Here is a 14,105-nt window from a genome sequence, read left to right on the forward strand (position 1 = left end):
CTTCCAAATTGTTCCGTGACCTTTCACCTACTGAAATTGAGAGATGCATTTGTTGTGCGAGATTTCAGGAATTTTATCTTTACTTAGACCCTTCGGTCCTAGAAGGCTATGATGTGGTATAATTCTATCAAGAATACAGGAAAGCCAAAAGTTAGTTTCTTTGTTCAAGGAATTCAAAGCAAGGTGGGGAGGGTGGGGGGAGGCCAAGAGCTGCTGTCCAACTTGGGCAAAAGTTAAAACATCCTAGAATTGAATTTGAAGACATTAATGGTTCAGGACTTGCTGCTCTGATAATAGAGAGGTGAACTAATCCTCAGGGAGTGCCCAGGCCCGGACACTGAAGCGGGATAGTCAGACTTGGATGGATTCTGCACTCAGAAACTATGGTTTACCCCCTTGTCATCCAAAGCTCCGTCCACAGACCAACAACGTTGGCACCAAAAAGCAGCAGGGCCTACTCCAGACGCACTGACTCAGAATCTTTATGTTCGTAAGGTCTCCAGGTGACTTGTAGGCAGGGCCCTATGTTAAAAGGATGGGCTTTGGAATCAGGTGCATCTGGGTTTATATCTCAGAGTACCCACTTCGCCTCCTGGACCTGCTTCATTTATAAAATCAGTGGCCCTGTACCTTGGCTTCACCTTAGAATAACCTGGGGAGCTTTCAAAAGCTCCATGCCCTGGCCACATGGCAGACAAATTCAATCAGAACCTCCAGGGGTGGGATCCAGACATCGGTAATTAAAGGTCCCCAGGTGATTGCAGCTGCATCCAAGGCTGAAAGCCACCGATGAATCTGAAGAACAAGGGTGTGGCCATTGGAACCAGACCATCATCATTTGCATCCCACATAAGAGTGGGGCTTCTTCACCTCTCCCTAAGCTTCAGTGCCTTCATCTCTGAAAAGGGCATAACATAGAATCTCTTTCAAAGGGCTCTGAGCACTGAAGGTGACATATGTAAAGCACTTGGCACAAGGCATGCAGTGCCAGATTCCTTTGCAGAAGGAACCTAGGAAGCAACACGTAGCTTGAGGTATTGTGTAAACGCCAACCTGCGGCCATGGCCATACTTTCCCATCAGAGGTGACTTCCAACTACTTGGCCACCATGAGGTTAATGGATGTTGCCGTGGCTGTTTTATAAATGTAAGAACCTGTTAGTTTTCTTCAGTAAATTGGAGAATGAGGCAAAGGCAGCTGGCAAGGAATGTTTGCAGAACAGGTGGGAATAAGGGTCACCCAAAATGATTCCCACTGTGGGGTCAAACAGGGAGGGGGCAGGAGGGAAGCAGACCTTGCAGTGATTTGTCTTTACTGTCCTAACACTTTGGGCAACAGGCCGGTACCTCATCTGCCCAACACACAGCAATCTCCTCCTTAAGAGTATCCAGAACAGGAGTGGAAAGGCCTTTAGAAAGACTTATATGACTTCACTCTTTTGAACTGCACATTGGAAACCCACGCCCAGGGAGTTGAAATGACTTATGCAGGGTCATATACAATTTGAGGCCACAACCAGGTGTAAAGTGACCCAGTCAGATGCAGAGGAAATAGCCCAGTAGTGAAAAGAAACTGAACGAAAGGGAAAAATAAAGGCACAGTAGGGCTTTGAACCAGAGCTTTATAAATACTTGTGGCTTCAACCTGCCCAGGAGGTAGATAAGCATGTTCCCTTTAGTTTGTCCTCAAATTCAACCTCTTGCTAGAGGTTAAGGAACACACCCAAGGTTGGAATTGACACTCAGACCTCCCGACTTCCTGGCTTTGGAGCTGAGAGCTCAGCCTCCACCTCCCTGGTCTATCAGGAAAAACATCTGGGTTATAATGCTTGAGGATGGGATATCAAGGGGAAGTGGTGGAAGTTTGGTTCTTTAAGAAACTCTGAGCAAGACTGCCTAGGACCCAGCCAGGAGGCCCCTCCCATGGCCTGAGTCACGGGCTCAAACGTTTCTTTACTTCTCCTATGCTGGACACTTCCCTTACATGACCTTTAGGGAAATCTATTTCAGAGGTTGGATGGGAAAGAGAGCTGACTCCAAAATGTGTGAACACACCGTCCCCCCCCTCCAAGGAGCTGTCTCAGGTAATAAAGCCTTTCCTCCACAGTCATTTCTCCACAATCTAACTGCCACACTGGCAAATGCTCCTCAAAGCAAAGAGAGAGGAACAGGCAGGACCACAAGAAGAAAATACAAGGGGAAGTCATCTTTAAAGGCCAAAAGGTTATATAAAACATAATAAAATACAACTGTTTCCTTTAAATTTTTTAATGGCCAGGAAATGGTATAGAATAACTGCCAAGTCACATAAATTAACTTTTTGTTAATGTTTGTGATCCCGGAAAGAACTCTATCAGTCGATGCAAACTGCATGTGAGTTTTCCTCCGTAGTCGACTGGGCGCGTGATTGAATGTGGGCCATGGACCCATTTTACATGGTCCAGAAAAAAAGGCGGCTGCCATGCTTGGCAGGCTTCAGATCTCCTTCTACCTCAGGGTTGGGCTCTGGTCTTGGTCTTGAGTGATAGGGATTCTCCGGTAAAGGTCGATTTGTTTTCACTTTGGTGACCTGCGAGGGGTGAAGAGGAAAGAAGGAAAGGTGTTTGAATTTTAACCTGATGGTAACCTGAGGCAGGGAAGTAACTCAATCACATCGCAGGCTGAAAGGTATAGAAGCTAGACCAGCGGAAAGACCAGAAGCGGAGAGCTGAGCCCACAGGCCAGGAGACAGATGGAGCACTGAACTGTTGAACAGGGAGGGAGATGGAAGGTGTTTACACCCACATTATCCCCCGATGGCCACAAAAATCTCCAATGGAAACCCAGCGGAAACTGTTCTCATTTTAAAGATGAGGTAACAGGCCCAGAAAAGACAAAAGGCAATAGTTATTAACTGTCTGGTTATCTAGTGGTCTGAACTCTTAGTCACTCTATGTAATATGACCAGGTTAGTCTTCCTATAAGTATAAATTTAAAAACATTTATCATGAACAGAGCTTTCATGTACACAATTAATAATTATTACCATAACCAGTCTACACAGCATTATCATCTCTAGTTCACAGATGAGGACAGGGAGGCCAACTAGCCTAAGATAAAGGTACACGGTAAATGTCAGAGCTGGTGCTGGGACCCAAGTCTTCTGACTACAAGCCCAGAGTAGTCTTTTGTTTGTTTTTAAAACAGTGTTCTCATCTCTGTGCTGTAATCAGAGATCCCTAATGGTTCTTTACTTCTGGAGAGACTAATTCCAAATGCCTCCAGCTGGCATTTGAAGCTCCTTTAAGGAATTCAAGAAATCTCTGAAATAAATTGAGAAAAATCTTTCTCAAACTGAAAGTCATAAAAGGACCCTTTAAAGACAAATTATTGTGGAAAGAACAATAAAACAAGTTCCTCTTCTTCATTACACTTAAAAGAAAAAAGGAGCAGAAGCAAGTGAATTCCTAGGTAAATGACCTTGGGTAGCCTATGGGACCATCAGCTCACAGGGTTATTAGAATAATATGCATAAAGTGCTTGATGTATATATAGCAGGTGCTCCATAAGTCATTTTCAATATTAATATTACCCGGATGATGGGACCACAGGTGAGAGCGCAATTCTGCCAGGGAAAGCCAAACTTCAAAGGACACGACATGTGAGCTGAGACTAGACAAGTGGGTAGGAACTCAGGAGAACAGGAAGGGCAGGGCAGTCCAGAGGAAAGAGAATGCAAAGTGAATGAAGCTAAAAGTCAGGCTTTGTCCGGCTGATTATCACCTTTCCAGAAAGAGAAGCTGATTTTAGTATAACTAAAACTGATAATCCTCTTAAGGAAATACACTTCTGAGAAGAGTTAAGAAAACAATACTTTTTTAGGTTTTTAAAAATGTTAACACGAAGACTCAGGACTAAATATGCTTTCTTAACAGCATGATTTGTTAACTCTCCTTTCATGAGAGAGAGATGAGGAAAGGTAGTTTTCATTATTAAATATGTAAGTTCCATCCTTTTCCAACTTAGAATTATCAACTATTAAAAACAATTTGTTCAGCCTGAACTGTGTGGCTCAGTGGTTGAACATTGACCTATGATACAGGAGACTGTGGTTCGATTCCCAGTCAGGGCACATGCCTGCGTTGCAGGCTTGATCCCCAGTGGCGGGCGTGCAGGAGGCAGCCGATCAATGACGCTCTCATTGATGTTTCTCTCCCTCTCCCTCCCTTTCCCTTCCTCTCTCTGAAATCAATAAAAATATATATTTTTTTAAAAAAATAATAATTTGTTCAGTGCAGCAAAAGAAGGTGTCTGAAGTAAAATAATCCAGCCAGATTCTAAAAACATCATCAAATTGCTAAACCATCCATCTACTTAAGACACCGAGCTTAGGACACAACTATCCACAGACACTAAACACCAACAGAGGGAACAGACAGTAACTGTGGACCTGTGAGCCTGGCCCGAGGCTGGGGGCTCACACAGACTCTCTACCTTAATCCTCACAGAAAACTAGGGATTAACATGGGTTCCATTTTACAGCCCTGGAATGACAGGAAATTTTAAGCAATTTGCTTGGGATCCTATAGCAATTAAGTAGTGGAACCAAGATTCCCATCTATTGTCTGTCTCCATTCAAAACCTGAGTGTCTCCTCCATGCCTGGTACACGTGCTGTCCCAGAGGGGATGGGTCAGATCAGAAAGGGCCTCCATGCCCGAATACGGAGAGGACACTTTATCTGGCAAGCCGTAGGGAGCCTCTAAAAAGTTTTTTAAAAGGAAGTGACATTTGTTTTCCACACAGATCATGCCTATCATGAAGATGTAATTATTTCCTAAATTCTCCATTTGCAGAGGAGGCACTGTCTTCTTAAACCCAAACTGATCCACCTCCCCTCCCAGAAATTCATAAAGCCCAGGTTAGGAACTCCTGTCCAAGAAGTGGGGGCAGTGAGAGGATTCAAACATTCTTCCAGGAGATGCTGATCTACAGGACGGTGACTGAATAAAGGGAGACAGGGTAGGAACTGAGGCAAAAGGACATTCAGGTTTCCGGCTCTGATGTTCCAACAGATGATGGTATCACAACTGAGACAGGAAATACAGGAGAAAGGGTAGGAAAACACACCTTCTAAACTACAGGCATGTACTTTTACCTTAGGAATGTTCCTGAAAAATCTGGCACAACCCTGACCCTACTTCCCTGCTCAATTCCACAATCATCTCAGTGTTTTCAACCAACTGTGTCCCCTGCGCTTTGTCCCCATCTGCTTGCTTCTGCTCAATTAGCTAATTACCCACAAACAAACCTGCAATGCTGGAAGTCTAAAGGAGTAGCTCTGTTAAACGCCCTTGGGACTGTGTATAATCACTCCCTAATTAACCTGGTAGGTTAATTTGGATTTCTCACATTGTACCTGTCTATACTCACAGACCCTTTTCTGACCACCTCCTGCCTTTACCCGCCCCTCAGTGAGAAAGTGAGCCCACCAGCAGGACACCCTTTTCACCTTGGACAGTTCTCCCAGGTCAGGTCGCACCCAGCCCAGCTTGTCCAGCACACACTCGTCAAACTTTGCCTGCTGTTTGCGACAGCGACGGAACAGCTGCAGCCCGGAATAATCGATGCAGGTCCAATATTCTGTAAAAGGTTCTGCACAGTGACGCTTTATCTGCCTGGAAAAGAGGGCTAGGTTATGGGGAGCTCTTCGAAAAACAATGAAAAACAGAGCCGTGGGGGAAAAACAGACCTCCTCACTTGGATCTAAAGATGATCAGCTTAGCAAGTTTAGAAGAGAGGAGGCATAATCAGAGATGGGCATGCTGACAGAAGTCAGAGGGGACAGAAAATGGCAAAGGAGACAGAATTTTAAAGAGCAAATACACAAACTACCAACCAGAAGATCCTGGGGGCATTCAGTGTAGAGGCAAACTGCCCTACACGTCTCAAAAGCTAAGGTCCTCATTCTATTAATACACAGAACAAAAAAAGACTACCGTTGTCAGTAATAAAATGAAATTATATTTGATGCTCTCTGCTAAGAAGCAAGGTAGCATATTAATTCTGTGACCACCAAAATAGTTGAAAAAGTAACTTTTGTGTATAAAAGGGATGCACCTCAATTATTTTGCAGAGTTCCCCTTTTCTTACCATTCAACCTTCCTAGTAATCAAATAAATGCAAACTAAAGCAAGAATGAAATACCATTATTTTATGTAAAAGCTGTATCTGAGGCAATAGAAGAAATGCAGAACACTTCCTGCCCCAAAGGAATAATTTTGAACCACTTGCTTGTCATACTCCAAGAATCTAGCTACGCTCAACACAGGAATCTTATTTACCAGGGCTCAGAAAGAACCCCTGACATAGTCTATGGAAATACATAGTGAAAAATCTGCTTTGCATTCCTGCTCAGTTCCATTGTTACCAATTTCTTATGTACCCTTCCCAGTATTCTGAGTATAACCTTGTGGGAAGTGGGGTGTGCAGGAGGAAGGAAGAAGACTACGAAAGCCTTAGGGAACTCTTCTGAATTACCTCTAGCCCCACTGGGCTGGATTTCCACGGCGCACAAAAGTGCACCCACCTAAACTCTACTTGCGGATCCCTCTGGTAGTGAGCTACCATTTCAAATGGGAGTTTTGTAGAAGGCCTGCAAACTATGACTCCAGTACTTAGTCTCTGCTCTGGGCCCTGTCACCCTGGCAACCACACCCAATAGTTATCTACCAATGCCTTCAACAAGCAACATCAGCAGTGAGAAATTCCTCTGCTGGAGGCAGTTAGACACCTCGGGAACTTGTGAAATCCAAACATTTCCCACTTAAATGTACTACCTCTGGGCCAAAGGAGAAATGCTTTGCCAAAGTTCTCTTAGAAAATAAAAAATCTGGAAGCATTTGAGATCTTGCTTCCTGGCAATGTCGTCAGTTTTGGCTCAGATAAATTCTTAATAAAAAGAAAATAAAAATTTTTTAAATAAACAATGTTAGTAATCAAATCAATGCAAATTCAAGCAAGAATACCACTTTGTACTTACCAAACATCTAAATAATATGTAATGCTGGTGAGGTATACCAAGATACAGTGCTGAGAACGTAAAAATGTTCAAAGTCTTTTATAAAATAATCTCACTGCTGGGCAATTTATGCCAAGGAATTAATTTTAAAATGAAAAAGATCTACACACAAAGGTGATCACTGCAAACTTATCCAAAACAATCAAAGCTGGAATCAACAATGATGTTTAATAACAGGAATTGGTCAGGTACATTACGACTGGTTTACCCACAGACAGAATATTATATAGCCAGTAAAAATGATGACCATGAAGACAAATAGCAACTTGAAAGAATGTTCCCAAGTTTCAAGTGAAAAATAAATTTTAAAATGTAGGCACACTATGATTTTAACCACAAAAATATCTTTGCATGTGGACAAAGACAGCAGAAACAAAAAAGAAAAGCAGCTATTATGTGACAAAATTTGATTTTTTCCTCTAACGTCATTATAGCGGACATCTGTGGGTTTTGCCTAGCCAGCAGTCATTCTCCATTCTTCTGTAGCATCCTTCTAATTCTCCTCTGGGAAACAACCCCTCCCTATTGCTCAGCAATGTGGTTTAGATGAATCTTAAGTCTACTCCCACTTCAGGTCTGACCAATCACAGCACTTTATCTCCTGCAACTCAACTGATCCAAAGATATGCATGTGAAGTCAACCAGCCAGGCCAATCAGACTCATTCCAGGGACCTCTGCTCATATTACTGGAAAATTTGCATTCTTTGTCTACATCTGCTAAGCAAGTGGCATAGCAGCTTGGAGCGGCTGGTGTCCATTTTTGCTATAGCAAGGAAAGAGTCTCTTTGAGAATGAGTTCAACAGAGAAAAACAGAACTAAGAGGCTGGGGGAAGAGGGAAAAGATATCAAGTTGTTGCGAAATTATTTAAGCCCTTGAATCCAGCCCTGCCTGATGCCAGTCCTATTTCTGGATTTAACAGTTGCATGAGCCAATTCCCTTTAAGTTCCTGTCCCTTTAAGTAGAGATCTGATTAATATGGCTGTTAAAACATTTTTCTACAATTACAATTTGGATTTTTTTACTTATAGTGTCAAGCACAGTGGCCTACCCAAAAGCTTGACTCTGAACACATTTTTTTTTCCACCATAATGTGTTCTGTAGTGATGGTCACGATAACAATCTAGTGATACCTGCTCGCTAGCACTGAGTCGAGTTGTTTTTATGTGCTTTTTCAATTTTTTTGTAACTATCCTGTATAAGATATGTATTATTCTATAATTTGGAAATTGAGATTCACGAAGATTTAAAAACTTGCCAAATAATAAAAGGAAATAACAAATAACAAAAATAACTATCAGTTACTGTGTGCTTACTTTGGTCTCTCTGATTTCAAAGCCTTGCAATGCCTACTAACATTAGTCACTAAAATGATCCTTCCCTTTAATTAGCTGGCTGTTCACCGAGATACATACACCTTGATGGTTCAACCAAATAGGCACCGATGTGGGAAGATTCTTACCTGAAGAACTCCAGAGCACACTTGTTGACAAGCTTGCCTTCCTCTAAACACCGCCGTGGGTCCTTCTCTTCCCAGCGGCACAGCATGAACTCCTTGTTGGGTTTGTCGCACTGAGCGCCATAGTGATGGGCCGCAGCTTTAAGCACAGCCGAACTGACTTTCACCTGGGCAAAGGAGCAATGGGAGAAAGACCACATTTATGACCAGGACATCACTTCCTCAACTTCACCTCAGGCTTCAAAACAGAGGGGACACAGGCTGCTCTTTGCCAAAAAAAGTAAAGACAAGGGAATTGCCATAATGACCCTTGATGATCTACAGCTTTAGACATCACAAAGCTCTTTCACATCTGTGGCTTTCTACACCTTGATAGCCATCTCATTTGGTTGATGTTACTAGCCCCCTTTAGGCACAAGGAAATGGCAGCCCTAATAGAATCCTTAGGTCTTTGTGACAGAGAAGTGGGGCTCCGCAGGAAGATGGAGGCTTCTGGGACGTAATGGGAAAAACCGACTCTGGGGAACTTTCATGAATTTCCCTCTCCAGGAATAGAATAGAATATCAGAATATATGAGAACATTAGATAATACCTATCTAATATTAGAATAGTAGAATATGCCTAATAGAAGATATATAAAATTCCCAGAAGAATGCAGAATCACAGAAGATGAGAGACTGAAGGGATCAGTACGAGCATATAGTCCAGCAAGTTATGACTAAAAATAAAGTGCGAAAACGTGTGAATTTTTAAGAATTATGGAGTATATCCATGGTAGCCATCCCTACAGCTATGTCAGTCACACTTGCATGTCAGTCCATTTTGTTGAGGAACCAAGGTAGTTACAGCTGGCTCAGGAACTGCACAGTCCCGGGCCTACCTACCACCAGCTGCTGCAGCAAGGGTACTGGGGATACAATAGCTACAAGAGTTAAGAACACATGAACTATGCCCTCTCATCCAGAACGCAGCACAACTCCCCGTTTATTCAGGTCATTCTTATGTCCTTCAGTTAAAATCCGTTTCCTTCATATAGGAAGCCTGCGCGTTTCTTGTTTATTCCTCGGTATTTTAACATTTTTGATACTATCTAAATAGGGTGTTTTTTTTCTATTAGATTTTCAAATTGGCTACTGCTTATTTGTACATTGTATCTTCTCTCTAGCCATATCTTATTGAACCCATGTCAGTTCTGATACAAAACTCAAGAGAATTAATGGGAAAACTTCCATTTACAAAGAAAAACTGCTTCCTTTTCTTTCTGATATGTGACCTTTCTTTCTTCTTCCTTCCATCTTATTGCTCTGACCCAAACCTCCAGGACAGCACAGATGAAGAGCAATGGCGGAGGGCATCCTTGCCTTTTTCTTAACTTTAAAGCACAGCTGGGAATGACATTTGCTGTTGTTGTCTGGGATATGGCTGCTTAGATTTTCGTCATTAAGAAAGTTTCTTTCTAATCCTAAGTGGTTCTCTTTTATTGCTGTTTTCTCCACCAGGAAAGACTGAAAATGTTCAGGTTTCTTTTTCATTAATCTATAAATGTAATGGAGAGCACTAATAAATTTTCTAAAACTGACCCATTGTATCTAGGATAAAATCTAGCCTGTCATAGTGTATTATGCTTTAAGATACCACTGGATTTGACCTGCAAATATTTTATTAAAGAGTTTTATGTGAGAATTTTATAATTATTATTTCTATAATAAAAAAAATTTAAATTTAATTTTTTATGAAATTTCACCCAGCTTAGTTTAAATTATTACTAAGCTAAAAGGCAAAGAAAGATGAAGAGAGTAATTCATCTACACGCTATCGGAAGAGGAGAGTAAAGTTACGACTAAGTCTACTAATACTACAATTGTTATAACTACCACAGCAATTACTTATGATGTAAGTGAAATTTGCCATGACAATGCTAGTAAATTTATTTAAAAATCTGTGAGATTTTGCATTACAGTTTTTGATAAGAGAAGTTTATTTAGGTTAATTAAGTGGCACACACTTGTTTGCTATATTACCTACAAAGGATTGGGAGAATAAAAATCAAGAAGTAAACTTTTTTTTAAAGCATAATATATTTTAAAAATTAAGTTAGCTATATTTACTTCCTGGTCAAATGCCTTAAAAAAGCTTTGATGGCTGATTTAATGACTCAAATGCCTTCATAGTTATCATGCCCCAAGAGACTATGGCATTCTTGGCTTTACTTTCCCACAAATGTCGAGGTTTTACCAAAATCTAGGTGCACCCGTGTTGCTGAGCATGTAACATACGCTGTCACGGGGAAATAAGGGATGAGAACCACACACTGAATCTATCCCAAGGAAAAGGAGAGAAGTGCTCAAGATGACACAGCAGGTCAGTGGCAACCACAGAACCGGAATCCAGAGACTGTGACCTCCAACCAGGCCTCTTCCCATGAGATCACCGTCACTGAGGTGGCACAGAACTTCAGAATGCCATCACCTCCCCTCACCTGCCTCTTCACTGAGACTGATGAATTCCCATAGAAACGACATCTTTCACAGCTGCGCCCGTGAATACCCTCTCAAGTTCATTCAGGATCCTGGGTTTCAAAGAACACACACTTCCAACCCCCTTCTTCATTTACCCTCACGACCGCTTCACAGCACAGCGGGTTTATCTTATCTGCAGGTGTGAAAAGGGAAGCAGAAAAAGTCTTCAAATCTACAGCCAATCTTCTGGTCCTGTTCGCTCTTCCTTAAACCATGTCTGCGCCTCTTTTTATAGTGCTTAATTTATACTATGCTTTATACTTTACTTAACTTACGGAAACTGAGGGATAATTGTACCTATGAAAGAATTGTTATGATTAATATACTGAGAACAGTGCCCAGCACATAGAAAGTACATCATAAATACTAGCTAGTATTTTTACTAAAAATTGTCAATGTGTGCAAGGATTTTTCCAGTCCAAAGCTTCTGACTACTCTCTCTCCATAGGGCGAGTCATGACTCCACAGTCAATGAGGTCCAAAATATGTTTAACTTGCCCTTCAAACCTGCTCCCTCTTCTGGCTTCCTCTGTCCTAATGTCAGGGGGGCCAGGTTGCAAATCCGACATTGACTCCTCAACCTTTCCTGCTTCTGACACCTAAGTTGTGGCTAAGTCTGATCATTTCTAGGCAAATCTGTTCTTTCCTCTCTGTAAGCACAGTCACCAATTATGTTGGGGTCGTTAATATCTTCCTCAATTATTTCAACATCCACCAAGACTAGTCTCCCTGTTTTCCTTGTCTTTTCTTCAATCCATTCTTCACAGAGCTGTTGGAGTAATCTTCCTAAAAGATAATTCTTATTTTACTCTGCCACTGAAACAAATTAGCAACAAAACCCTGGAAGGATTCATGTTTAACAGAATCGTAAAGTCTGAACTTCCTATGGGGTATTCAAAGCCTTCTGGATCCAAACTACCCTTCCAGTCCTCTACCCATGACACTTCAAAAAAGGACTTCTTGCTTTTCTCTCCAAACACTGAACTCCCTGGTCCCAGGACCCATTTTTGGTCCCCGGTCTTTTCCCATCTCCTTACCTTTGCTCAGATCCTACCCTCACTTAGAAAGCTCTTCACTCCATCTCAGCCTATAATTCTTATATTTTGGCCAAGAAGTGCTTTCTTTGTTCCCTTTACAGCCTCAGGGAGTTAATACAGATGGAATCATTTCATCCTACAAATAAAATAACTGTGTCTGCTAATCAAGGTAATCGAGCAGTGAGGCCTAGAATTTAGCTAAACTTCAAATCCTACTCTCTTTTCTTAAACCATGTCTTCCCCTCTTCAATTTAATTATACTTAGTCTTGTATTTTAGTTATTTATCTGATTATGTTTCCCAATTTAAAAGTGTGTGAAGCCTAAAGGCAAATCCAGATATAGAATACTTGCAGAAAGTAAAACCTCAGTTGTTTGTTGAACCAAATTCAAGTTCCAATGAAAAATACAGCAAGTTGAGAGTAAGGCAGCGTCACAGTGGGGCAAGAAACAGAAGACTCACTGTTGGCAGCACTCACACCGCACCCCCCCCCCCCCCACCTTTCAGTAAATGCCACTTTATGGAAACGTTTCTGAACACAACTAAAAATTTCTTCATCTGAGGAAAATAATAGTTGCCATTCTCACAGGCATATAAGATTAAGTGAAGTAATACAGGTAAAACACTTAACACTGTGCCTGGATATCATTTCTGGCACATAAATTTTAGTCTTGCCCTTCCTCTCCTCCAATGTCACCTGATCTTTCTCCTATTGGGTCCTGCCACTCCTCTGCCTTAAAACCTTCCACCTCTCCCCATCACCTCACTTGTAGGTTAAAGTCCAAACTTCTCAGTCTGGCCTTGTGGAAGTTGCTTCCCAGTCCTGCCTCAGCCCGGGTACCTCTCCTGGCTCAGCAACTGCTGCTTTTACACCCAACACTAGAGGCACATCAAATAGCACTTGTCCCCCGGAACAGAAAAGGTTCTGCCAGGCCTTCTCACTCTTTTGGGCTTTTGCCGGGAATACGGTAGTTTAAAGCATAGCTTTTAAGATCAGAGCTGGGTTCACATTCCAGCTCTCCACTTACTAGCCATGTGACCTTGAGCAAATTACTCCTCTCAGGACCTGTTCCTAACTTACAACATGGAGAGCCCATTATATCCTTCCTCCGTGTTGCTGGAAGGATCCCGTGAATTAATGCATGTAAATCCCGCTGACATCTGGAGAGGGCTTGCTCGTGTGCGCTATAATTAGTATTAAACTGCCTTCACTCCTCACAGCACTAACTGCACTGTACCCTAACTGCCTCTTTGTATGTCTGTCTCCCTATTAGATTATAAACTCTATGAGGGCAGGGACATTATCTATTTTCCAGTGTATGTTCATACGGTAATTATTCAAATACTCTTGAATAACTGAATGTTTTAAATGTCCTATTACCTAACCCTTCCCAGGGTTCTGGCAACCTCACTCTCCACCACCACCTCCTTTTACTGTGGCCTCCTACCTCCCTTCTAATTCACTCGGCACCGACGATGCTACTTTAAGGGAACTCTCTCTCTCCCCCTTTACTGTGAGCCCCCGGGGTTGCATACTTACTCCGCAGGGAGGTCTGAGTATTAAGTCACATAAAGAAAAGTGGCCCTGGTTGGTGCTTTATAAAAAGTACCACTATTACTCACATAAGGAAGCAGGTCGCTATGGGGGGAAGGGGGGAGAGTTCTCGCGCGACTGCGGGCTGGGGTAGGGCGACCCCCGGAGCTGAGGAAGGGGCGTCCGGGGGTTGACCTGTGCGTGCTGGGGAGCTCGGGGTAGGGGGGACCGGGGCCCAGGCTGCACTGAGTCGAAGCCAGACTGGGCCCAGGCCCGGGAAACTGCAGCCCTATAGCCTGCTTGCCTGTCCTCCCGGACGAGCCTCACCTCCTCCACTTTCAGATCCTCCACAGTGGGCAGCTCCACTATCCCCGGCATGCTGTCGGCACCCCGACCCGGACGAGGCAGCCGCAGCCGCGTCGCCCCCGTCTCCTTGAACTCCCCTTTCGACCGCCGAGGGCCACCTAGCGCCTGCGCATGCGCAGCTGGCGGCACGCA

General features: G+C 42.8%; 1 protein-coding gene across 1 annotated transcript; it reads right to left on the minus strand.

The window, feature by feature from the left end:
• Positions 1–2,251: 2,251 nt before the first annotated feature.
• Positions 2,252–14,024, minus strand: NDUFA8 (NADH:ubiquinone oxidoreductase subunit A8). The gene is made up of 4 exons (XM_016210931.2): positions 13,935–14,024; positions 8,521–8,684; positions 5,490–5,655; positions 2,252–2,568 (listed from the first exon to the last, which is right to left on the minus strand). The coding sequence occupies exons 1-4, from the start codon at positions 13,983–13,985 to the stop codon at positions 2,431–2,433; spliced, it is 519 nt and encodes a 172-aa protein (XP_016066417.1). The 5' UTR covers positions 13,986–14,024; the 3' UTR covers positions 2,252–2,430.
• Positions 14,025–14,105: the final 81 nt, after the last annotated feature.

The sequence above is a fragment of the Miniopterus natalensis genome, chromosome 12, assembly GCF_054644295.1.
Source record: "Miniopterus natalensis isolate mMinNat1 chromosome 12, mMinNat1.hap1, whole genome shotgun sequence".
NCBI lineage: Eukaryota > Metazoa > Chordata > Mammalia > Chiroptera > Miniopteridae > Miniopterus > Miniopterus natalensis.